We start from the raw sequence: 27,069 nt of genomic DNA, 5'->3' as shown, positions 1-27,069 counted from the left end.
CCACAATTCCTTCTCTGGATACAGATGGTATTCTCCATCACAAATCCCCTACAATTGTCCCTGATTATTGCACTGATGGAATGAGAGAGTTCATCATGGCTGATCATCACCCCATGTTGTTGTTAGTATGTATAATGATCTTCTGGTTCTGCTCATCTCACTCAGCATCAGTTCCAGCAAGTATTTCCAGACTTTTCTGAAATCCCATCCCTCATGATTTCTTTTTTTTATTTTTTTAAAAATTTTTAAAAATTTATTTTTTATTCTCATTTTGTACAAATGTTTTTTTTACATTAATAAAATATACTTGTTTACAAGTAAACAAAATACCCCTCCCCCATGAATATAGATAGACTTGCTTGGGCAAAAAAGTAAAGGGGAGAGAAAAAAAATTAAAATTAAAAAAAATAGTAATAATTGTAGGTATGGCCAGGTGGTGCAATGGATGAAGCACCAGCCCTGGAGCCACGAGCACCCGAGTCCATATCCAGCCTCGTAAACCCAATAATCACCCAGCCATGTGACATGCAAGGTACCCGATCCCCACTGCCCTGCAAAAACCAAAAAGAAGAAGAAAAAAAAGACCCAAAATAAAATAAAATAGTAATAATAGTAGGGGTGGCTTGGTGGCAGACAGAGCATTGGCCCTTGAGCCAGGAGCACCTGGGTCCGAATCTGGCCCCAGACACCCAAAGATCACCCTGCTATGTGGCCCCAAGCAGGCCACCCAGCCCCACTTGCCCTGCACCCTCCCCCAAATAATAATAACAAAAAATGTGCTTCAGTCTTTGTTCCAACACCATCAACTCTGTCGTGGGTGGATCTCATTCTTTATGATAAGTCCATCACAAAAGTTACTTCCATATTTTTCCAATGCTGCCATTGCTGATCGCAACTCCCTCCTTTCTTATTTCTCCACTACCATGTACTATATTTTCTCTCCCCTTTCACTCTGACTCTGCTGTAGGGTCTCTGAGTGGCACAGCAGACAGATCCCTGGTCCTGGGGCCAAGAAGCCCTGAGCTGCCATACCACCCCTTAGGCCCAGAATCCACCTGGCCCTATGGTCCTGGGCAGGCCATCCAATCCTGGCCCCTTGCAAGAAGTAAAAAAGAAAACGTGTTATATCTGACCACTGTCCCCCCATGGTCCATCCTCTCCTCCTTTATTCACATCCCCACCCCTTCCCCCTTCTCCCCCCCTCCTTCTTACTCCAGATGTCTATACCCCATTGAGTATATTTGCTGTTTCCTCTCCTAGCTATCTCTGATGAGAGCAAAGGTTCCCTCATTCCCCCTTGCCTCACCCCTTCCATATTGCAATAGCTCATTGTAAAAATAAATCTTATTATGTGAAATATCTTGGACTATTTCCCCTCCCCTTTTTCTTTCTCCCATTCCATTTCCCTTTTTTTCCTATTGATTCCACTTTTACACCATATTTTATCTTCGAATTCAGCTTTCTCCTGTGCTTCAACTATAAAAGCTCCCTCTATCTGCTCTATTAACTGAGATGGTTCATATGAATATTATCAGTATCATTTTTCTATACATGCAGTTCATCTTCATTAAGCCCCTCATATTTTCCCCCTCTCCTCCAATCTCCATGCTTCACCTGAGTCCTGTATCTGAAGATCAAACCTTCTGTTCAGCTCTGGCCATTCCAAAAGGAACCTTTGAAATTCCCCTGGTTCATTGAAAGTCCATCTTTTTCCCTGGAAGAGGACATTCAGCCTTGCTGGGTAGTTCATTCTTGGCTGCATTCTAAGCTCTTTTGCCTTCCGGTATATTGTATTCCAAGCCCTACGAGCTTCCAATGTAGTTGCTGCTAAGTCCTGTGTGATTCTGACTGCAGCTCCACAATATTTGAACTGTGTCCTTCTGGCTGCTTGTAATATTTTCTCTCTGACTTGGGAGTTCTGGAACTTGGCTATAATATACCTGGGGGTTGGTTTTTTGGGATCTCTTTCTCGGGGGGATCGGTGGATTCCATTTCTATTTTGCCCTCTGCTTCTAGAATATCAGGGCAATTTTCCTATAGTAATTCTTTGAAAATGATGTCAAGGCTCTTTTCCTGGTCATGACTTTCAGGTATTCCAATAATTTTCAAATTATCTTTCCTAAGTCTGTTTTCCATATCAGTTGTTTTTTCAATGAGATATTTCACATTTTCTTCTAATTTTTTGTTTTTTTGGTTTTGAAGTATTGATTCCTGATTTCTGGTAAATTCATCAATCTCCCTGAATTCTATTCTTTGTCTGAAAGGATTTGTTCTCCTCAGAGAATTTTCTTATCTCTTTTTCCATCTGGCCAACTTTGCTTTTTAAAGCATTCTTCTCCTCAATAACTTTTTGAACTGTTTTATCCATTTGACCTAAGCTGGTTTTTAGCATGCTATTTTCTTCAGCATTTTTTTGGATTTCCTTGACTAAGCTGCTGACTTCATTTTCATGTTTTTCCTGCATCTCTCTCCTTTCTTTTCCCAGTTTTTCCTTCCAACTCCCTCATTTGATTTTCAAAGTCTTTTTTGAGCTCTACCATAGCCTGAGCCCAATTTCTGTTTTTCTTGGAGTCTTTAGATGCAGGAGCTTGTGCTTCCTCATCTTCAGACTGAGTATTTTGATCCTTCTTGGGCTCATTTGCAAAATATTTTTCAATAGTCTTCCTCTTGTTTCTTTGCTTGTTCATTTTCCCAGCCTAAGCCTGTTTTTTGGGGTGCTTCCTGAGCTTTTGGGACACTCCCACTAGGGTCTCAGTGTGTGAGGTTCTGTCCTCTCTCCTGGTCTGTGAATGACCATAAGCACCCCCCTTCTGCCACGGGGCTGAGATGGGGGGCCCTGCTTTTTTATTGGGGGGGGCCTAGATTGGGATCAGGATCTGAATGTGGTCAGAGCCCCAGAGTCCTGTTCCAGGGGCAGAGGACAGAGCTAGGCAGTCTCTCTCTCTTCACTCCCTCAGGTCAATGGGCTCATGCTCTGGGGGCTCCTGCTTACAGGCTCTGCCTGCTTCTGTTTCCTGGATCAGGGCTGTAGAAAAACCAAGCTGCTCGCTGTGTGCTCTGGGGGCTGGGCTCCAAGTGCTCACTCTGGCAGAGGTACCCTGCTGTTCCCCCACGTTGTGCCCAGTGCTACCAGGGGTGAAGCTCAGGAGACTCCCCCACTGCTGTGAGCCGCGGCTCCCAGCGCCCTGGGGCTGCCTCCAGGAGGCTGAAGTTCTTTCGCTCTGGCGGGCCACCCCTCCGGCGGCCGCCCCTCCGACCCCGGGGAGCAGAGCCTTTCTGCTCTTTTCCAGGTTACCTTGAGTGGGAGAACTGCCTCACTGGGTCCCTTTGTGGGTTCTGTCTCTCGAAAGTTTAGTTAGAGTCCTTAGTTTATGAGTTTTTATCAGAGAGCTCCTAAGACTCAATCCCTTCATGTTGCCATCTTGGCTCCGCCCCCCCTCATGATTTCTTATAGGACAATAGTGTTCCATCACACACACATACACACACATACACCCAGACATACAACCACAATTTGTTCAACCATTTCCCAATTGACGGGCATCCTCTCAATTTCTATTTCTTTGCCACTACAAAAAGAGCTGCTATCAATATTTTTGTACAAATTATGTTTTTACCCTTTTTCATGATCTCTTCAGGGTACAGCCACAGTAGTGGTATTGCTGGATCAAAGGTGTGCACATTTTTATTGCTCCTTGGGCATAAATCCAAATTGCTCCCCAGAAAGGTAGGATCAGTTCACAGCTCATATTGGTATGAGGTGGTACCTCAGAGGTGTGTTAATTTACATTTCTCTAGTCAATAATGATTTAGAGTAATTTTTCATATGACTATAGTTTTTTTTTTTTAGGTTTTTGTAAGCCAAATAGGGTTAAGTGGCTTGCCCAAGGCCACACAGCTAGGTAATTATTAAGTATTTGAGACCAGATTTGAACCCAGGTACTCCTGACTCCAGGGCCGGTGCTTTATCCACTGCGCCACCGAACTGCCCCTGAATATAGATAGTTTTGATTTCTTCAAAGAATTGCTTTTGCATCTCCTTTAACCATTTGCCAACTGGGGAATGACTTGTCTAACCTCATTTCTTTGTGCTTCATTTCATAACCCTATTTGTTCTTGCTAATTCCACCCTGTGCATTCTATAGAAATACATTTATGTAATGCTTTGATGCTAACAAATCACTTTTCTCAAATTAGCTTTATGAAATAGGTAAATTATTATTATTTCCATTTTACAAATGAGAAAACTGAGTACACACTACTAAGTTTCACCTTCATAGCAATCATCAGAGCTGAAATTTGAACCCTTAGACTTCTGACTACAGGTTTCACTGCATCACTTAGTTTGCTCTGTCTCTAAGCCTTCCTAAGCTTTGGCCCAAACCTTTCTTTTCCCATGGGTAGGTGTATGTACAAAGATCCTTTAGGGAGGCTTATTTCCATAGCAAATAGGAGACCCCTCATCATCATGCCTTGATTAATGAATCTGTGTAAACAGTAAGGGAAGCTAGCAGTCTGAAAGGGATATCCATCATACCACCTCCTCTTTCAGCAGTAGGGAGAAAGTGCCTGCTGGTGAAAGACTTGCTTTGTGATTATTCTGCTGCTGGAGCAGCTTGCAGAACCCCAAAGACCTCTACGATGGAATGGAGGCAATGTTTGCATGGAAAAGTCTTTTTTTCTCCCCTATGATAGGGAAGCTCCCTTTCATGTACATGTTTATTCCTATGTCCCAAAAATTCAGTGTGAAAGTAAGTTCTCCTTCATCTCTAACCTAAATTCCTTTCACTGCAATGTTAAACCTAACTTAGGGTAACTTCATTCAGTTTTTCCAGGCTTTGGCTCATCTTGGATATCAGTCAGATATTTGAGTAACTACCCTCTCTGTGCAAAGATCTTGATTGGTTTCTGTAGGGGGGAGGTATGACTAAAGGAGTTCTACTAAAGGAGAAGTAAGTTATGTCTTACTGAATTTAGGGGATCTAATGTTCTATTTGGGAAGAGAAATATAGATAGGAGACAGAGTGGATATGGTAGTATAATGTTTGATTGAGGAGCTCTGAGTTCTTGTCCTGGGTCTGCCAAAAATCAGACAAAGATTAACTGTGTGAGAATAATTTTCCTTATTGGGGTAGATCAAGATCAGGACATCTTAACCTGGGATTCATTTCTAGATTTCTGGGAATCTGGGTTTTTAAAAATGACATTGTTATTTCCGTTTACTTTTGTTTTCCTTTGTAATCCCATGTATTTTAGCTGTATTTAGGAACATTATTCTGAGAAAAGGTCTTTGTTAGACTGCCCATGGAGGTCCATATAACAAACAGGTTAAGAACTCCAGATCTAAAAAGTCTCTTTTGGGTGTAAAAATTATATGACTTTTTGACTCCTGCCCCAGAGAAAGGTCCTTATACCCAATGATAGATACACAGCTGATTTGAAGGGGGAAGATGAAGAGAAGAGAGTGGAGTAGATAAATTTGGGATGGCTTTTATTTTTTAATAGTATTTTATTTTTTCCAATACATGTAATTTTTACCAATTATATGTTATTTTTAAACATCCAGTTTTTATAAAATTTTGAGTTCCAAATTTTCTTCCTCTCTCTCCCTTCCCTCTTCCCTAAAGTAGTAAGCAATTTGATATGTTTTATATATATATATATATATATATATATATATATATATATATATATATATATGATCTTGTAAAACTTATTTCCATATTAATCATGTTATGAAAGAAGAATCAGAAAAGAGAAAAACCACAATAAATAAAAAGTGAAAATAGTATGCTTCAATTTGCATTCAGACTTCATCAGTTATTTCTTGGAATGTGGATAGCATTTTCTATCACAAGTCTTTTGGAATTTTCTTGAATCATTGAATTACTGAGATGAGGCAAGTCAATCATATTGGTCATTGTGCTATAATGCTGTTACTATGTATAGTGTTATCCTGGTTCTACTCATTCACTTCGTATCAGTTCTTTTAAGTCTTTCTAGGTTTTTCTGAAAGCATCCTGCTCATCATTCTTTGCCACTACAAAAAAAGAGCTGCTATAAATATTTTTGTACAAATGGGTCTTTTCCATTTTTTTATGATTTCTTTTTGCTTTTTGTTATGCAGTGGGGTTAAGTGACTTGCCTGAGGTCACACAGCTAGGTAATTATTAAGTGTCTGAAGTCACATTTGAACTCAGGTCCTCCTGACTCCAGGGCTGGTGCTCTATCCACTACATCATTTAGCAGCTCTTTTTTTTATGATTTCTTTGGGATACAGACTTAGTTGTGGTATTGATGGCTCAAAGAATGTGTACAGTTTGATTACATCCTTCCAAATTGCTCTCTAGAATGCTTGAAACAATTCACAACTCTACGAACCATGCATTAGTGAGGAAAAACTATTAGAGAATTTTTAACCAAACTGTTGCCAGGGAGTACTATGTGGACTAATGGAGAATCATAGAAAATCAGAATCTCCAAGTTAGAAGGAAACATGCATATATTTTGTAGAGGTACTTGTCTCCCTTGATATATTGGCTTTATTTTTCTCCTTGTGTGTCTAGCACTTCATATATGCTTGGTATAAACTAGACATTTAGCAAATTAAAGCAGCTCTGAGGTACCATCTTGCACCTATCAGATTGGCCAATAGGACCAGAAAGGACAATGGACATTATTGGAAGTGATATGGGAAATCTGGGACACTAATACATTGTTGGTGGAGTTGTGAACTCATCCAACCTTTCCGGAGAGAAATCTGGAATTATGCCCAAAAGGCAATAAAAGTGTGTATATCTTTTGATTCAGCAACATACTACTGGATCTACCCTTAAGAGATCATGAAAAAGGGTAAAAACATGATCACTTGTACAAAAATATTCATAGCAACCCTGTTTGTGGTAGCAAAGAATTGGAAATCAAGTGAATGTCCATTAATTGAGGAATGACTGAACAAATTATGGTATATGTATGTTATGGAACACTATTGTTCTACTAGAAACCAAGAGGGATGAGATTTCAGAGAAGCCTGGAAAAACTTGCATGAACTTATGTTGAGTAAGATGAGCAGAACCAGAAGGACACTGTACACCCTAACAGCAACATGAAAGTGATAATCAACTTTAATGGACTTGCTCATTCCATCAATGCAATAATCAGGGGCAATTTTAGAACACTTGTGATGGAGAATACCATCTGTATCCAGAGAAAGAATTGTGGAGTTTAAACAAAGACCAAAGTCTACTACCTTCAATTTTTTTAAAGTATCTTATGTTCTACATAATTTTGCTATCATTAATATTTTATTATCTCCTCAAGAGATGATTTCTTTCACTTACATCCAATTTCAATAAAGGTATAGCATGGAAACAATGTAAAGATTATCAGACTGCCTTCTGTGGGAGTGGGGATGGGGGGAGGGAAGGGAGGGTAGGTGAAAAATTGGAAAATTCAAAACCTTACAGAAAATGATAGATAGAAACTACTCTTATATATAATTGGAAAACAAATTCAACACTTACTAAGTGTTTAGATTAATTTCCCAAAGTTTTTTCTTAGAATGCAGAGTCTTACGTAACAAGAAGCAAGAGTAGTTAGTAGGTAAATGAGTCAAGATGGCAGAAGACTTTTATGTATAGAGTGAGGATATTGGAGTTGAAGAAAGAGGCAAAGGAGTACCCTAGTTTGGTAGCTTCTTTGTTTCCCAAACCTACAGGACACAATTTGTACCCATATACCTTTATGTTGATTGTGGCTGCAAAAATTCTTCACCTAGTAGCCTTTGGGTAATGGGTATCTTTAAATTTAGAAGACTGGTTCTTAGAATATAGAATTAGCTCATCAATGGATCTGTACTTCTACATTTAGGTTTTGGGTAATGGGTATCTTTCAAATTTAGGTTCTTTCTACACCAAGAGAACTTTCTAAAGCCTGCACTTTCCTGCCTTTGAAAACCCAGGCAGTGCTGGCATGTTGATGAGGTGTTCTAGTAGGAATTTAGTGGAGGAACAAGACTGATAAAATAACTTACATTTGTAGAGCAATTTAAGGGTTACAAAGCACTTTTCTCACAACAGTTCTGTAAAATAGGCAGAATAAATAATACCATCAGGATTTCAGTTAAAGAAAATGAAACTCAGGGATGCTCAGGTTTTCAAATCTAATACTTGGCAAAGCCAATATTGGTGAAGTCCCAGTATTTTATTTCTATAGTCAGTCCTCCATTGTCCATTGAATTCTACTTCTCTTTGCCTGAACTAAAAGCTTACCTGACCTTCACAATCCAGTTCCATACCTATCTCTTCTGTGAGGTTTTTCCCTGATCACTCCAGTCCAAAGTGTTCTCTTCTTTTTCTAACATTTATTGTCTCAATCATGTAAGTGGCACTTACCATATACATATACCATATAACCCTGCTGTTTTTTCATAATAATATATCTTACTTCTCTAACCAGATTCTTGGAAGGCAAGCTCTATGTTTCCTAATTTTTGGTATCACTTAGAGTGCCTAGTTTAATACCTTGTACCTAGCAGGTGCTCAATAAATATATGCATAGATACATATTACTTCTACATGGATATATCCACAAAATTCTGTGACACAAATACATGAAGCCAGAGGTATGCCAAATGGAGAAGGGAGAGTTGCTGTATTGTTAGGATGCATTGTGGTACAGTGAAAAGGAACTGTCTTAGGAGTCTGAGGATCCAGGTTCAAATCTTTGCCAAGTCACTTTATCTCCCTTTGTACCAGTTTCCTCATCTCTAAAATTAAGGGGTTGCACTAATGATTGCTGAAATCTCTTCCAACTCCTTTTCAACGTTGTTATGATCTTTCAGCACTAATGACATGTCAGTGAATGCAATTGACAGTTTTTAAAATTCTCTGTTCTTGGGAAATACAGGGAGAACGAGAAGTTTGGCATTTACTCTGAAACACATATCTCCCCAGTTGTCAGCCAGGAGAGATGTTGCATGCTGATTTCAGGTATTCACTTCTCTTCTTTCCCTCTGGGAATTTTCTACTCACTTCACTTTTTCTTTTAACAAGAAAAAAATGGAAAGATGTGTCTCATTCACAGCAAGGTTAGTGAGCCCTTGCAGAGGAGCCTATTCCTTTCCTTGCAGCTTTCCCAGGTACCAAGGGGAGTGGAGAAGGAATGGTTTCTCAGGTCCCAGTAGAACTTTTGCTTTCAACATTTCCTCCCTTTCCAACCAACTCCCCTATTCCTCCACCCCCAACCTCTGTAAAGGTGACTATGCCTATTCCAGCCCCTGGAAAGTATTCCAACTAAAACCAAGTTGCAAGAAAATCTTTCTATTCCCATTGATCATGGTCTCTTTCACTCCATAACTTGCAACAGTTTTGCAGTCTCACTCCTTTCCAATCCATCTTAGACAACACTGCTAGATTTATATTCCTTATATATCAATTTTATCATGTCAGTCTCTTTTCAAGAACTTACATTGGCTTCCCATTGTGTAGGCGTTTAATCAGTATTGATTGATTGTTAGGCTTAAAAAGTATATACTTCTATTGTGCTCTCATAGGGTCCAATACATTCTCCTTCAGATGTTCTCCATTCCTGGACAAGGTATGAATTCTGCTGCTGGTTCTGCCACTTATTATAAATATTCTGCAACCCTTAGCAATCTTTATCTGAGTCTCAATTTACTCATCTGTAAAATGAGGGTGTGGGATAAAAATAGTCTCCAAGGTCCCTTTCTTTCTCTAACATTCTATGATTTTTAAATTCTCTTATGTGATATTTAAAAGTGTCCACAATCTGCCCTCTCTTTATCAAACCTCATCTCTTACTACCCCCCTTATAGGAATTCACTGCTTGAGACAGATTATTCATTTTACTGTTTTCCCAAACATCTTCTGAACATTTTTTGATTTCCAAGGTTCTGCTCATACCCTTTCCCCTATAGAATACATTCCTTCTACTTTTAAAAATCTGAATTTGATAACTATTCAAACCTTAGATTGAACACTACTTCTTATCACATTCAATTTTTTAGATGTTCTATTATTCCTAATGTATGTGCCATTTATTTTGATAATAATGTTTGTCCTTCATTCTCCAAGAATGGAGGTGGTGCCTTAAAAGGCACATGAACTGGATTTGAGTGAGTTGTGCTGTGCTAAGTCATCCACACCACTTTCTCCTCCAAAGTGATATGGATATGAATGGCTAGTGGCCAGATATGAATCAGGACTGGAGATGGCCCTGGATGCAAGGTAATCAGGGTTAAGTGACTCGCACAAGGTAACACAATTAGTAAGTGTCAAGCTCTGAGTCTGGATTCGAACTTCATTCTCCTTACTCCAAAACCAGTGCTCTATCTACTGTACCTAGCTACTTAGAAATAGATTGAAAACTCCATAAATGTAGGGACAATGATTTATTCAGTCCCTTGTATATATTTACTGAATGAATAAATGAGTAATGAATCACATACCACCTTGAATTGTTATTTAACCTCTGTGTGTATAAGCATGTATTTTCTCCCCTAGCTATATTTTAAGTCATATGAAGGCAAAGAACTTGTCTTATTCATTTTTCTTACATTTGTTTTAATTTCTTATTTATCTTGATTTTTATAGTTATTTGATGTAAAGGCAACTATGCTCTTTCTTTCTTTTTTCTTCTTTTTTGCAAGGCAGTGGGGTTAAGTGGCTTGCCCAAGGCCACACAGCTAGGCAATTATTAAGTGTCTGAGGCCGGATTTGAACTCAGGTACTCCTGACTCCAGGATTGATGCTTTATCCACTGCGTCACATAGCCACCCCTACTATGCCCTTTCTTATAGTTTTTCTTGCAAAAACTGTCTAATTTTATATAGTTCTAGTATTTCTTTATGATCTTCTCTCTCCTTTGTTTGGTCAGAAATTCTCCCTTTACACAAAAATGCATCTTTGGAGAAAATGGTCCATCCAATCTGGAGGGGCACAGTGAATAGAGTAGCAGCCCTGGAATCAGTTCAAATCTTAGCATCAGACATAGACATTTCTTAGATGTGTGACCCTGGACAAGTCCCTTAACCTGTGTCCAAAGAAAAGAAAAGGAAAAAAGAAAAACAAATTATGCTGAAAAAAGGACCAAAATATTCATGCCTTGATCATATTCATATACCATATAACCTCACATCATTTCATCTACACTCAGCTGCCAAGATGATTTTTCAGATATGTTGTTCTGACCACGTCACTTCCTCTTTTCTCTGAGTTCCTATGATTCCCTATTACTTCTAGTCTCAGATATAGAGACCCCTTTGTTGCATTTAAAGCTCTTCAATGGCTCCTTCCTAACCTTTCTAGCCTTCTTACACCTTCTACCCTCCATTCATGCTGTGTGATTCAGCTACAATGACCTACTTGCTATTCCTCAAATACCAGGACACTCACATCTCCCATACTTCATATCTGATCAGTTCCAAAGCTTTGTTGATTTTTTTCCTCCTCAAAATGTTTTGCAAATCTGCCATCTTTTCTCTATTCACATGGTCACCATCTTGCCTGGATGATTATGATAATTTCCTAATTGGTCTCCCTGCTCCTAAGGTCCCAAGAATGGCAGGGAGCCAGGACTTCAAATTCCCAAGGGACATTCCTTCTAACTATTCCTTTATCTTGGTGATATCTTTTTATACAGTTCTTTGGGAATTCAAAGTCTTTGCCCTCTTCTATGAGGACAAATTCTTAGGGCTTGATAATTCATGGGAAACAAACTGGCCTTGGATTTAGGAGGGCAGGAGTTCCAAACCAGCTTCAGACATTTGAGTCTTAGTAACTGTGTGTGTAACCATGGACAAGTCATTTAACCCTGATTGCCTTGAATCCAGAACTATCTCCAGTTGTCCTGATTTTCATATCTGGCCACCGGATCCAGATGGCTCTGGAGGAGAAAGTGACTGATGACATAGCACAGCATCCCCTCTCACTCATATCCAGTTCATGCGCTTGTCATGGCATCAACTTCCTGATGCCATGGTCCTCTTTGAAAATGAAGGACCAAAAAAATTAGCTCAAAATGTAATGGGCTTTGACTTGTAGTCACAGCCCACTGGGGGTGCAGTGAATGGAGTATCAGACTTGGAAGACTTATCTTCATGAGTTCAAGTCTGGCCTCAGACACTCAGACTCTGGGCAAGTCACTTAACTTTGTTTACCTCAGTTTCCTCATCTGTAAAATGAAATGGGAAGGGAATGGCAAACCACTCCAATAGCTTTGCCAAGAAAATCTCAAATAGGATTAGGAAGAGTCAGACACAACTGAAAAATAACTGAACAACAGCAACCCACTGGGAATTGCACACTTCTTTCATCTGAGCACTGTTTACAGAACTAAATAATACTAATATTAAATGACTTTAAGATCATAACATTTCTGTATTGCTTTCAGATTTATAGATAAAGGATTATTCTTATAATAGTCCTGTGGGTGTAAGTTAGTGCAAGTATTGTCCTTATGCCACTTTGGAATAGAGAAGGAACTGACTATAGTAGTTAAAAAGAGCTGAGTTCTTTCCATACCTCCTCCACTTGTTCAAAGACACACAACATTCCCTGAGGGTCCCTGGTCAAGTCATTTCATTTTTTATTCCTTCAGCCAATTTTATTAAACTATTGTTCTGTATATGTTAGGGGTTAGGGAGAGATTTGGAGTCAAAAGACCTGGGTTCACTCTTAGCTTTACTGCCTTTGTAATGTTGAACAATTCATTTTATCTTGATGGATTTCAGTTTCCTCATCTGTAAAATGGGGTGGTTGAACTAGATGACCTCCAAGGTCCCTGCTAAGCACAGTGTCTGTTACATTTTGTTGGGTCATTTTAGGCTTGTCTGACTCTCTGTAGACAGTATTAAGTGACTTGTCCAGAGTCACACAGCTAGTAAATGCCTGAGACTTGATTTGAATTCAGGAAGAATCTTTCTGACTCCAAACCAGGACTCTGTGCCACTCATTGACACATGCTTATTGACTTAAGTTTGTGATTCTTTAAGTGGAAGACCTGATGCTCTACTACTTTGGTAGAGGAGTTTTGACATTAGGAATTTCCTACTCTGATGAAATCTCATCTTTGAAAGAAGCAAATAACTAAATTGAGTCTTAGCAAAGTTTTTTTTTTTTTTTTTTTAGGTTTCTGCAAGGCAAATGGGGTTAAGTGGCTTGCCCAAGGCCACACAGCTAGGTAATTATTAAGTGTCTGAGACTGGATTTGAACCCAGATACTCCTGACTCCAAGGCTGGTGCTTTATCCACTACGCCACCTAACCGCCCCTGAGTCTTAGCAAAGTTAACTGATTTTCTCACATTCAACTCAAGGGTCAGAATGAGGACTCAAACCCATATTTCTAAGGAACTTGTTTCTAACACTTTTTGTCAGGCCATCAACCCATTGGGACCTCGGTTCTTGATCTTCCTGGAAACCACTAGGGAGTTCCTGTTACAAGGGAGCAAGTTTGCTTGTTTTTTAATGTCTATAACATTTAGCCCAGTTCCTTATCTGGACTTGGAAGTGGATTCTTGCTCGAGGCTGCGGATACCCATCCTAGAAATCTGCTTTCCCCTCCCCATCGAACCTGCCCAGGGCCTGAAGTGGGTTGGACCATGTCTCAAAGTCTGTGTGTGCAGTTGAGTTTTAAAGACTAGATTCCTCCAGCATGACAGTTGTAGCCAAACCCATTGCTTCTTTTGTAGGGTCTTCTCTCAGACCCGTGAGGGTTATGCGCAGGCATGCACCAGACTTGTAAATCTAACTGTGAGGCCTGCAAGTCTCACAGGTGCAGCAAAGCAGGGGCTGAGGTCGGGCCCATCCTTAGGGTTCACTCCTCTGTTCCCTTTCAGTCCCCTACTCTTCTGAGCCATTGGCAGCTCATCCTCACTCCTTCCAGCCTTCTCTGATGTTTATAGAGACAAGGATTCTAGTTCATCAACAGCTAAAGAGCCCTTGACATTTAGGAGAGATTTTTCGGCTGTGCACTTGTATAGGCAAAGAGCAGAAGCTAATCCTATTAAAGGTATTGTGTCATTTGGGGGAGAGGCACCCCCACCCCCCACTGCGACAGACCAATGCCGATTGGCTAGATGCAGAGCAGGGGGTGGGATCACAGGGATCCGGGATGGCCGCGTTGGGGGTGGGGGGTTGGTGGTCGATTTATGACTTGATAGTTAGGTCAGGGATTTCTAAGGGAATACCCAGAGGTTGCAGCTGCTGCTGAGCTCACAGCTCCAGCAGTCCCACGTTAGCCGGCTAGAGAGTGAGGCAGAGAGCTAGCCAGCAGCAGGAGAAAGCCAGGGCCACAGGCTGAGGAGCTGTTACCGCAAAGTAACAGGGGGGCGGGGGGGAGACGAGAAAGCCAGAAAGAAAGTGGTGGCCTTCCGTGGTGGGGCGGGGGTGCCCACAAGCCGAGGTCTCGGCGCCCCACTTTCACGCGTGGACCCACTGGTCAGAAGGCAGAGAGGAGAATTGACTGCTTTGGAAGACGAAATAGAATTGGAAGAAAAGAAAAGAGAGAAGCTTAAGTTATACAAGAACTGATTGATTCCCCGAGACTAGAGGAAGGCATGAGTCTTGGGGCTGCGGGACCCGGGTAGGCTGGAGCCGCAGCCCCCACGGGAGCGGGCCGGCCAGCAGTGAACTGGGCGTCCCGGTGGCAAGGGAGCTCGGCAAGCCAGCGCCAATGCAGGGACGCCTGCTCTAGAGAAGCCTCCTGGAGAGGAGGGAGTGTGCAGCCTCGAGAAAAGAGGGGACTCAAGGGGGAGCTCCCAGCCTGGAGCCCCTTCCCCCCTGCCCCTCTCCCGCAGTCCCCCTCCCTTGCCCAAGCCCCCCAGCCCGGCAGAGTTCAGTACGCCTCCTGCCTTCCACTCTGGGAGAGATGCCCTCAGCCCTTGCGGCCCCCCGGGGACAACGAGAGCATGGAGAAGTCGAGTAGCGAGGATTCTTCGATCCACCGGAGTCCATCTTTGGACAGCAAGGACTCGGACTTTGCCAAGCCCTCTTCCTCCGGCCGCCCCTTGGGCCGCGGCTTCACCGCAGGCGCCTTCTATGGTACCACAGGCTCCCGGACCCGGGGCCAGAGCCACGCTGAGGCCGGAGTGAAAACTGACAAGTATAATGCCCCCAAGGGCAGCAAGTACGTGGTATTTTACCTGGACCTCTCCTTTGTCTTCCTTCTAGAATTTAAGAAGTGCAACATGGCCAGAGGCTGTCTCTGCTGTTTGAAATACATGATGTTCCTGTTCAATTTGATATTTTGGGTGAGTACCTGCCTCTACTTTCCTCCTCTGCCTTTCCTTCCTGTCTCTGTCCGGGGCTGTTGCCCTCCCCTCTCCCCTCTCCTGCTGCATTGCTCCTTTCTCTGAACAATGATGGTAAGTTTTTTTTAAAAACCATTTCTCTTGCCCTCCCCCCTTTCCCTCCTTTCTTCCAGTGGGTGCTTGAATGGAGACATTCTCCTCCGATCCACTTCTACTTGGCTTCTAGGAGAGATGGGATCTTTTTTTTTATTGGCTCTTGAAGTTTTCTGTCCTCTTAAAAATGAGGGGGGATAAGATATATTTAGGCTTGTCTCCTGGTGAGTGGCCAGGGAAGATTCTTCTTGGGACTTGAGTGGGGCCTCTGAAGCATAGAAGAGGAAAGAGAGAGATATCGTTTGCTCCTATTATTGTTATATTTTTATAAACTAGTGAGCATAATTGAACATGGATGCCTGAAAAGATGAGAAAGTTGGGTTTTTTTCCCTGAGATTGTGAGGGAGGGGTCAGCTTTCAAAGCTCATTCTTGATAGCATTTTGTGAGGCAAGGGAGGAGAGAGCTAGAAATTCAAATTTCAAATATCCAATGAAATATTTTTTGAATGGAATTGAAAGATGCTTCTAGATTGTTGGGTCAATGGGTCCTTCTGGTCCTGATGTATGCCCCGTGTTGAATTTGTATTGCAGATAGGGAGCATAGTGGAAGGTGTGTGAGTATGGGAGGGAGGGGGTGCTGTGATTGTGTGGTTCTGCTTTTGAGGGTTTGGAATGGATTCGAGTGGTGAAGCCAGCTGGCGGGAAGCTCCTCTCATTGAGTCTCAGGACCTGGCAGACTGAGAGAAAGAATCCCAGGGACTGCAGTGGTGTATGGGCAGCCTGAACAGTGTCCATGTAAAGAAATAATTTTCAATCAAGGATGTTAGAGTGGAGTGTGAAGATCTGGAATTACTCTTTAGTGCCCGTGTGGTTCTGATTGGAGCTGTATTTAAAGAGAAAAAAAACTCAGAGAGGCAAATTTGAAAACTTTCTTACATTAATGTCTTACTCATCTCTCATCTTGATCCCTACAGTTCTCTTTTATCAAAGTTTTTATCCCTTCCCCCAACCCAGTGGAGGTCAGTGCAAATGTAAGATATTGCTCCAAGGTGGGTGTGTCTTCTCCTGTCTGCTAGAGGATATCAGCTGCCCAGGGTCCAGGATGATCACTGGGGACATGGGAAAGTTACTGCTGAGTTCATGGTCACGGGGTAGAGCTAAGTTAGAAGGGGATGGCTGTGCTTTGGCAGCCAGTATCTGTGTTGAACTGACCCACTTTAACTGAAATAACTTATATGAGAAGGATGAGGAGGATGGAGGATTAAGAGAGGAGTGTGAGGGGTAAGGGGAAATTTATATCTATGCCCTATAATGAAAAGAGCTGTGAACTTTGAGTCAAGAGACCTGGGTTCAAATATGAATTCTCCCATGAACTGAACTGTATAAAGTTGGGCTAGCATTCTGGGCCTTAAGTTTCCTCATATATAAAAATGAAGGAGTTTGATTAAATAATCTCCAAAGTCCATTCCAAATAGACATTATATGCTACTGTCTCCATTAACTGCAGGCTTCATGTAACAAGAGGATCTCTGTGAGAGCCTATGATTGGAGCCAGTGGGATACCCTGCGTTTTTGTTTCATCTGTAAGGGTACCTTTTTTGCAAAGAACATTGGTTTGCTTTCCATTCAGTAGAAAGAACTTTCCCCTTTGTCATTTGTGTGGGTCTTCTTCAGAATATTTCTGGTGGCTTAGATTGTTTTTGACTCTGGGTCACTGAATCACAGAATTTCAACATTGTAGAGGACTTCAAAGATTATATTGTCTAAATGGTATTTGAGCAAGAATCCCCTCTGTGAGATCTGCATTTAAGTGATCACTGACATTCAGTAAGGAGAAATTTCTTATGTCTTGAGAAAAGCCATTTCATATTTTCCTTATAAGGAGACAAACTCTACCTTTCTATGTTTTTACCTGTTACTCCCAATTTTGTGTCTTGGGGTCAAAAGAGAACAAGTTCTACATGAACAACCCTTCAAATAATTGAAAATAGCTACCCTATTCCCCATCTTTTATTCTCTAGGCTAAACTTTCCTGGTTTCTTCAATGAATTTTCTTTTGGCTTGGTCTTATGGCACCTTTCTCTAAATGCTATCCAGTTCATCCATGTCTTTTTTTTTTTTTTTAGTTTTTGCAAGGCAATGGGGTTAAGTGTCTTGCCCAAGGCTACACAGCTAGGTAATTATTAAGTGTCTGAGGCCAGATTTTAACTCAGGTACTCCTGATTCCAGGGCCGGTGCTTTATCCACTGCACCACCTAGGCTCCCCCTCATCCATGTCTTTTATGAAATGTGTCACCCAGGACTGACCCACAGTACCCCAAATATGGTCTGACCATGGTAAAGCTTTCCTTGTTCTGGACATTGTTTCTTAATACAACCTAAAGTTTCAGAATTCATGGGAACTGGGACAGAGATTTTCTTCCTCTCCTTCCCCCCTTGGTTGACATATAGTTTCTTTGAATATTATAAATTTATAGAATTCATTGAATATAAGAGATCATTTGGGTCTTGCTAGCATTTTATGAAGTAAGCTACTAGAGTAAAACAGGAAACTTCTGGTAGCTTTGCAGCCCCCTTGTGGTCCAGTTCCTTCAATCTCCTTTGACTCTTTTGCCAGGATCTGAGTAAGTCACACATTGGTTAATACTTTTTTCATAGTTTCAGACTTAAAAAGAATGTTGCTTTGTATCTTTATTTTGCCAGTGTATCAAATCTCTCTACTCTCATGTTTTGCTTCACAACATTTTGTGCACTTGGGCAAAGGAGCAGGCACTGTGATTGTTTCTGGCCATCATTTTGAGAAAACTCTTGTGGATTATCTGATCTCTATATCTGACTTCTATTGTTCACTGGTTAACTCCTCCCCCACCTGCTGGCTGTATTTGGTATGGTCTTATATGGTTTCTCATTTCCTCAGGATAATAATGATCATTTATATAGAACTTTTCAAAATTTTACAAAATATTTTTCTTATTTTTCCTTATAATGATCTCATGAGGTTGGTGGTTAAGATATTATTGTTCCCATTTTACAGATGAGGAAATGGTGCTCCAAGAGATTTAAATGATCATCCAAAATTAACCAAGTTAGTGATCAAGCCACCAAACAGCAAGCATTATTAAGTATCAACTAGTGGTTGTATTGGACCCTGAAATAGAGAACAAAATGCAAGTTCCTACCCTCAAGGGTTTTCATATTATTAAGAGGGTAACATATATATGTAAAAATATATAAAAATAAAAGCTCTCAGAAGAAGAATTGGAATCCCTTAATGAACAGCTCTCCTGATTCCTATGCCAATGCTCTTTTCACCATACCAGATCCTTCTTTGGAATCAGTTTGGCTGTCTAACTTCATTTAGAATATTAAGTGCCTTAATGAGCAGGTCAGATGTGGAGATCTTCATCATGTTTATTACCTGTGTTCCCAAGTTCTTTTTTGTCAGAAGGAGAAGGTTGCTATTACTCAATGAACTATTTGTGTTAAAGTGGCAGAACAGATAAAGTGAATGGCACTTTGGTATCCTAAGGATATTAAGAGTGAAAGGGAGGGCATCTGTATATTGAGTGTATTATCCTTGAAACGTTTATGGAAAGACATAGTCAAGAATTACATTATTTGTGCCAATGGAGGGGGTTAAAAATCAGTCACAAGGCTAGCAAAGAACTATTTCACTTGGTATTTCTTAAGAAAGGCAAAATAAGTCAAGATTCCTTCCATCACAATGTTTAAATAGAGATTCCTTTTCTCTTGTCACCTTCCTCTTCTCTGGCATAGGGACTGGCCTGAAGGAAAAGGAATAAATAAAAAAAAAAATCACCACATGTCCCATCCCAGTTAGATTTCAGATGTCTCTAAATTCTCTTACTTGAATAGTTACTAAGTAATTTATTTCATATGTATTATAGGCCTTGAAAAAACATTTTTGAAACAGTCATTATTCTTTGAAATCATACAAAGCATGGTGTAGCCCTTAAACACAAAGTATTAAAGATAAACTCTTTTGTGTATTTTTTTATCTCAAGTGATATAGGGAGATGCATTGTTGGGAGAAAGGAATAGAACAGACCTTTCCTATTCCTTTAGAGGGAGGGGTACTTGGAATAATGGGCACTGAGTGGCTTGGTGGGGTCAAGGAAAAGGGAGGATACTATGGGCAGAAAGGGCTCATGGTTTGGGAAAAGAAGAAAGAGCAGAATAAGAGGGGAGGAGATACAGAGGCATCCAAAAAAGAGAACTTAGGTGGATGAGTTCAGTATCCTTGTGGTTCTGAGTAGGGAGTACAAGCTCTAGCATTCAGGGCTATGGAGTAAGAAAGAGGAAGAAAAGAATTGGATAAGTGATGAGGAGGGTAGGAGAAACATGGTATGGTGAAACTTGAGCTTGAATTGCTGCTTTCTATGTGGCACTGGGGTTGGTCTAAATGTTTTCCAAGGACTCTTCAGCTTTATCTGGGTTATTGATTCTTCTGGGGATTTCCAGCAAAGAGGTTAATGGATATGGATACAGTGATTGAATTTGTAGTTTTTGATCTTTTGGAGGATAAGGCAAAATTAGGGGTAGATCCAGAGGATCAATTATCATTGCTTCTCATTTTTCTCTTCCTCTTCTTCCTTCTGGAATGTTCAGGCTACTTCATTGTAAGTACTCTGCCCATCAGGATCAACTCTCTGAGCAAATGGGAAAATACCAGCCAAATTTAGCCTCTGTGTCCATAGATGGAGAGGAAATGAGTATTTGAAGTTCAGCTAGTAGTTACTATAAGTACTGTTCTTTATATTCTCCTTCCTAACCCCCCACTCCTAGCCTTCCATACATCCTGGCTCTCTAGGCTGTTTTTATGTAGGTGAAGAACAGTCCTGGCTGCTGGAGTCTACTAGTTATATGACCCATTTGAAGGATTTGTCCCAATAATGAGAACTACTCTAGCTCTTTCCTTAGGTTCACACTGGTCTCTGAATCTTCCCTGAGGGCCATCTGGCTTTGCTTGCCTGGCTGAGTATAATTGAGTCTGAGTCTGAGCCTGGAGTCTTAAGAGAAGGCTTAAGGTACTTAATTTATTCTCATGTTGGGGGTGGATATTGAAACTCTAGAGGTCTTTCTTTGAACACCTGGGACCTATTGTCATGGTTTTAAGAGTAGCAAATTGAGATCTCAGCCCAACTGCTCCTACCCAAAATCCAGTGCAGATCAATTAGTGAGTGGGGAAGGGTGGGCAGCAGTGTATGGATTGCATAATTGCCACTTGGAATAATATTGACTATGTATTCTAACCTGGAGCTGTCCCATCATTTTAAATTATGGCTGGCAGCACAGTGACATTACGACCTTATTGGAAAGTCTATTCCTGCTGGAGCTTTTCCTTAATAAAGACCAATTAGACAAGGAAGCACAATCCAGGGTGCCTGTCCAGCTGGGTAGACTTTGATATAAGGCTGATGAGTGGATGGTGATGGCATTTTTAATTTAATTGACATTGTCCAGTCATTTCAGTTGTCCCAGACTTTTCCTGATATCATTTGGGGTTTTCTTGGCAAAGATATTGGAGTAGTTTGCCATTTCCTTCTCTAGGTCATTTTACAGATGTAACTCAGGCACATTGGTTTAAGTTACTTGCCCAGGGTCACATAACTATTGAAAGTTTAGGCCAAATTTGAATTCAGGTCTTCCTTATAGCACATTTGGTGCTCTAATCTACTGTATGCACTACCTAGTTATTCTTATAGCTTGATTAACCTCACATAACTGGGATCAGTTCTCTTCTCCCTATCATCTTGGTCTGCTCTTCTTCCCTTTCCCCTGATACTCATTTGCTCTTTTCTTGTGGACTGGTTTAGTAAATGTCTTCTAGACAGTTGAGTATGTGTATCTACTGTCTCCCCAAATGAACTACAAATTCATCAGGGGCTAGAGTGTTTATTCCTTTTGTCTCTGCCTACCCCTAGTGCTGGGTTCTTCATGGGCTGGATTGGTATCTTTAGTGTTATCCAGTGTCTTGCTGTGTAATTGTAAAAGATATGATGAATATCCATCGCTTCTTAAAGAATTGAAAAGTGTAGAGAGAGACAAAATACAACCCTGTGTGACTATTTTCAACCTCCACAAAAGTGGTTATGGGGAAAAGGCATCCTCTCTTCCTGCACATATCCCCTTCCTTTTCATATACCCAAAGACAGAACAAAAGCATACAGGTTAAAGTTGGCAGCAAGACAGATTTAGATAAGAGGTTATACATACTGATTATCATATTTTGAGGTGATGGAATGGTTTAACCTATGGTTATGTATTCTTCTTCCCTGAAAGCTTTTTAGGGCAGGGTCTTATCTGGAATGGATTATCCATAGCTCAATTTAGATGAGATGAGAAATGCTGCAAATTTTTTGAGATCTCCAGGATAAACTTACTGAGGGAATAATAGCACTATGTTAGCTTCCCCTCCAAAGCATGAAAAATTAAACTTCCTTGTCTTAATATCTATTTTTAAATCATGTCAGAGCCAACATTGATGTCAGTCATGAAGGGTGGGGGAAGGGTGAAAAGAACGAAAAGGAAAACCTAGTAAGTGGGTGTCTCTGTACTGTATAGAAGATTCCTTGGATAAGGTACTACCTAGACTTCAAGAAGCTTCTCTATTTTGAGCAAGAGAGCAAACCCATCTCCCAAATTTCTCCTTGCTCTGTGGTTTAGTGTGACTGGTGAACAATATTTTGTGCCTCAAGGCCTTTTGTAGCATATTGGATATTAGAGTCTTAATTGGATATGTTATTTTAGTTAAATGATATTTAGAAACTCAGAGATTTATAAAGGAATAACACTAACAACAATAGCTAACATTTATATGGCACTAAACTTTACATACATTTTTTCATTTGATCTTCTCAATAATCCTGTGAAATAAGTATTATTATTTTAGAAACAAAGTAACTGTGTCATAACTTGCTTAGCAGTATCATATAAGTATTCCAGAATTCAGGATTTAAACCTCGGTTTTTCAAACTGCAGGACTAGTGCTATATCACACCATAATATCTTAAAGGTCATCTTAGTAAGAGCTCCTTATTTTAAATGGTCATGGGGCTGATTATTCCCACTATAACTTGTTATGCCTTTCACATTGGGTATAGATATACCCTCTCACATTGTGAACAGACTGGCTCATTCTTACCTATCCTCACACTTTTAAGTTTTTTATTTTCTCAGGGTTTGAGGAAAAATAATATTTGGAGGAATATACTTCACCTAATTAATATTTTAAGTTTGTCGTTCCTATCTGTGTGCTTTCATTTACACAAATCAACCATTTACAATAAAAACATTTTTAGATCTTAGACATAACAATTTATTTAGCAGTTAGACAAAATAACAACAAAATAAAAACAAAAACCCAATAACATCACAGGCACTCATATATTAAGGCAAATTCAGTAATAATAAATTACAATCCATGCATAAACCTGAGTTATACTCTTTCTGCAATGTATTCATTATCTGAGGGACAGTGGATACAAACTTAGAGAAACCTAGCAGGGAAATATATCAATGAAAAAAACCCATATGCTTGTGATTTTTCATTTTTGTGAATTTTATTCTGGTAAGCCTTGAAAATTCCATACATTAAGCTGAGGGACTAGAGTGCCCTGAAGGCCCAGTCATTCCATAGTCTTTAAAAAAGGTTCAATTTAAAATCTAACAATTATATTTTTCATACATGAATATTAATTAGTTTTTAATAAAGAAAAGTTTTTTCTGTCCCTTTTGGGTATTGAACTGTTTATATATAAAAGAGGCATCACCTTACATCCATTACAACATGATTTGAGCCTTTCTTTTTATGCTATGGTTTATTTTCTGCCCTTTTTGCAACCAAACTGCTCACAGCTTATCTGAAAACTGAGTCTATTTATGCACAGTAAAATTGTTATTATTACTTTATCAGTTTTAGAAAATTAAATCAAAGTTCTTTTTCTTTTCCATTCAAGCTCCAAACTGTTCACCTGTGCAAGAGGTAAACATTGCATCCTCCATCATTTGATTTAATTATTTTCCTATAGGCAAAAGTACCCTGTCCATCCCTTTGATGTGATGAAGAAGTTTCCCTTCTTTTTGTCAAGATCAACCTCTCTGATCCCATCCTCTCCAGTAGATTCTCCACCATCATTCCCATTCTCTAATCTATAATCTCTTCCTATTTATTCATTCTTAGAACTTGCTGCTTAAAACTATCCCTAGGTCTTTCCCATCCTTTAAAAAACCCTCACTTGATCCTTTCACTATCCCTACTTAGTCTTGTATCATATCTTTTTCCTTCTTGGCTAAACTCCTTGAAAAATGTATCTTTAGTAGGTATCTTCTCTTTGTTTCTCCTCATTCTAATGATGCCTTCCTTTGACTATTAATGATAATTTCTCTCTCTGAAGTTTAATAGCAGTTCTTGGTCAGTAACGCTCATTACCAGAGGTTTGACTACCTTGTGATAAACTTTTTAAAAATTTTTTACCATAAAATGAAAGCATGGAGGGAGCTGTGGCTTTTTTTGATGGAATGGAATCAATACAGATAAGATAAAAAATCTTTGAGGTTTTGTAATATATAATACTTGTCTTCCTCCCCATCCATCTTTTTACTCCATAGCGCTTAGAAAAGTACTAGGGTTAATAGTTTGATTGCCTGAAAAATCAGGCTTTACTTTTGTAGACTGACCAGGAACTTAGTTCATTGAATAACTCCCTGAAAATTGTGTTTATTTTCTATTACAAATGTAGGAAATAAGAAAAATGAGATGGAGAAGAAAAAGGTTCTAGTTTTAGAGAAAGTTGAGGAAAAAAGATGGAAAAAAAGGTTGGAAAGTCTGAGACAAGGGCAACTTGTGTAGGGAGTTGTCAGCACAAAAGTCAAAATATAAGGGCACTGGGTACAAGATTCAGTCTTGTACTTTGTGAAACCTCAGTAATATGTGTCCCATGATGTTTTGTCCTTTCAAATCCCAGGACACCTGTTCTACACCTGGGGTACTTACCAACTCATACTTTTCCTAGAGGCCAAGGAATGCCTTTTTCACCAGGATATAGATGGAAGCTTTTCTTTTTGTTTTTGCAAGGCAGTGGGGTTAAGGAATTGCTCACATTTGAACACAGGTCCTCCTGACTCCAGGGCTATCAACTGGGCTACCTAATTGCCTCATAGATGGAAATATTGAGTGACATTTATTGAGAGGTGAGATGGAGGGAAAGCTGGATTTTAAGATGAATATTATCACTTTTCTGAACAACATAAAAGAAACTGAAGGACAGAACATTAGTACTGGATATAGTAAAAGATTAGACTCCTTAGGGTTTTTAATAATTTGCTGGGACAGTTTCTTTTTATCTCTCATGAGGGTTAGCTTACATCTAGTGCCTTTGTTTCTGATGGGAGAGTACTTGCTCTAAAGTCTAAAATATAATTCCCCTAACAATCTAGAGCTTCTTAGAAAATTTTTTATTATGAATTTGGCCATTAACAAATATGAGCATTTCAAAATAAGAAAGAACAGAAAAAAATGAGTTAAATTGTGAGCTTCTTTTATGCAACTTAAAAAAGTATTTTTAAATTTAACATGATAATAAACAAATACTAATTACTAATTTGCTAATTATTATTTATCTCAAGTACTGATTAGTATATTTTGGTGAATGTTGTTGAATTAAAAATCATTCTTTGGTTGGCAGGTTAAATTACTTAAAGTTTTTATTAGTCCATTTGCCAGTCAGGAGATGGTCATTGCAAGACCTTGCTGAGATTGAGGAGGGAAGAGAATTGAATTTTCTTTTTAACAGCATTCAACAGGAAGGAAAGGAAAGCACTCTATTCAAGGACAATGAGTGGTGGAATGTCTTTTGGGGTCCAGACTTTTCTGAGTACTAAAACTGGGGCATCTTTTGGTTGCTGAAGCAAGGAAAAAACAACAGATAGTTGATGAAGCAAGCAAACAATTGAATAAAAATTTAAACTTGCTTCTATAGGGATCCATTGGAACTATCTATAGGGGCTAGATAAATATTAATGATGTTGAAATAGATGCATAAATATAATAATTAATATTGATAATAGATAATAGATATATAACATATAATATATTGAGTTTTTGGAATATGTGGTGATACCTGTAGACTGTCCTATGTTGGTCAGGTATAGCTGGCATGTCTAACTGATCAATTTGAGAAGACTTCAACAGGGAGTTTAGAGACTGTTTGAAGGATAATAGTATGTTGAATTGAGAAATGAATGTCATTCCATGACTATGCAACAGACACACACACACACACACACACACACACACACACACACAAACATTTAGTCCCCTAGTTTCTTTGGAATGCCAGAATCAAAGGAATTGAAACAGAATAAGGAAATTGGATACAAGAGTGAAAATTCAACATAGGAAGTAAGGACCTGATTAAGAAGCAAGGAACAGACAAAGAAAGCCGACTAGCTGGTTTATCCTGTCTTCCAAAAGCTTTGACCTTTAATGATGGTTATGTGAATTTCTTAGTCTCCATGTGTGTGGACATTTTGACTAAGTCAATCAGCTAGCTTTTATTAAACACCTACTTTGTGGCAGACATTGATCTAAATATCTTGATTCAAAGAAAGTCAAAAGCTATTTCCTGCTTTCAAGGCGGGGGACAGGCAATGAAAATTCTTGAAGTCAAAAGATAAGATATTTTGAGTGATAAACAGTAAGGAACTGGAAAGGTAGAATGGGGAAAGATAATGGACAGCTAAGTCAATCAGATGATTTTATATTTGATGCCAGCGTCAATAGGGAGTCACTGGGGTGTAGAGACAGACAAGACAGACAGATAGTTGATAGTTGAATCTATGAGATCTGATGAGATGACCAGATGAAATAGCATAGAGGAAGAAGGGAAAAGGGGCCAGAACAGATCCCAAGGAGACACTTAACAATAAACGGACTGAGAATATGACTTTAATAGCAGTGGTGAGGATCTGATGTAGAAGAATCATGAACTGCATGAACTGCCAGGCATGCTAATTTCTGGGCAATCTATAGAATGACAAAGATTCCAAAGACTGGGAAACTTTTGTGGCCTGGTAAATTCAGTTAGCCTATTTGCAAAATTCTAAGGAAAATGAATTTGGAAGTGTTATCCATCTTCAGCTACTTTGTACCTCAGACAGTGAGTTCTGGGCTTGAGGATAAGTTGCAAAGTAATGAGTGATTCCCTTCTATGGAGATATTCTTTAAGGAAGGGTGATATTCTGTTGGGAAGGAGGTGTTGGCTCCAAATAAGAGTGTGACAGCATGTTAGACTATCCATGGGGAAAGATTGTTAGGTTTAGGCTTACCATTGAGGCTGTTTCCCTTAACAAGACTTCTTTCTATATTCCAAAGAAGCAATGCCAATACAGATATAAGGACTGAGAGGATAAAGTACCATATTTTCTTTTATTTCTTAAGGCATAGAATTATAGAATGTAAAGGATCAGTAAGAATCTTAAAGATAATCTAGTTCAGCAGTTCTCAGAGTTTTTGGTCTCAGGATCCCTTAATACTTTGAAAAATTATTGATGAAGAATACTCCTTTTCTAAGAACTTTTATTTATATAGATTATATGTATTGATATTACTACATAGAAATTATAACAGCTTAGCATTATTATGAAAATAGTTTTGATTTTGTAGATCTCCTAAGAGTCTCAATGC

At 39.5% G+C, this 27,069-nt stretch overlaps 1 protein-coding gene across 5 annotated transcripts in view; it reads left to right on the top strand.

Annotated features, from left to right (window-relative positions):
* TSPAN9 (tetraspanin 9) overlaps positions 1 to 27,069 on the top strand; it is a 240,544-nt gene that overhangs the window by 118,873 nt on the left and 94,602 nt on the right. For 4 of the 5 annotated variants that reach the window (XM_074194642.1, XM_074194644.1, XM_074194645.1 and 1 more), the window contains one exon: positions 15,190 to 15,269. In XM_074194642.1, coding sequence (XP_074050743.1) covers positions 15,207 to 15,269 — 63 coding nt within the window. In that variant the 5' untranslated portion in view covers positions 15,190 to 15,206. Of the gene's footprint in view, positions 1 to 14,625; positions 15,270 to 27,069 lie in introns of those variants that run through there. The other variant, XM_074194647.1, reaches the window with a different exon arrangement.

This window comes from Macrotis lagotis, chromosome 7 (assembly GCF_037893015.1).
Source record: "Macrotis lagotis isolate mMagLag1 chromosome 7, bilby.v1.9.chrom.fasta, whole genome shotgun sequence".
Classification (NCBI taxonomy): Eukaryota; Metazoa; Chordata; class Mammalia; order Peramelemorphia; family Peramelidae; genus Macrotis; species Macrotis lagotis.
Note: the sequence above shows the minus strand (reverse complement) of the source record. Positions and strands in the feature narration are given on the sequence as shown.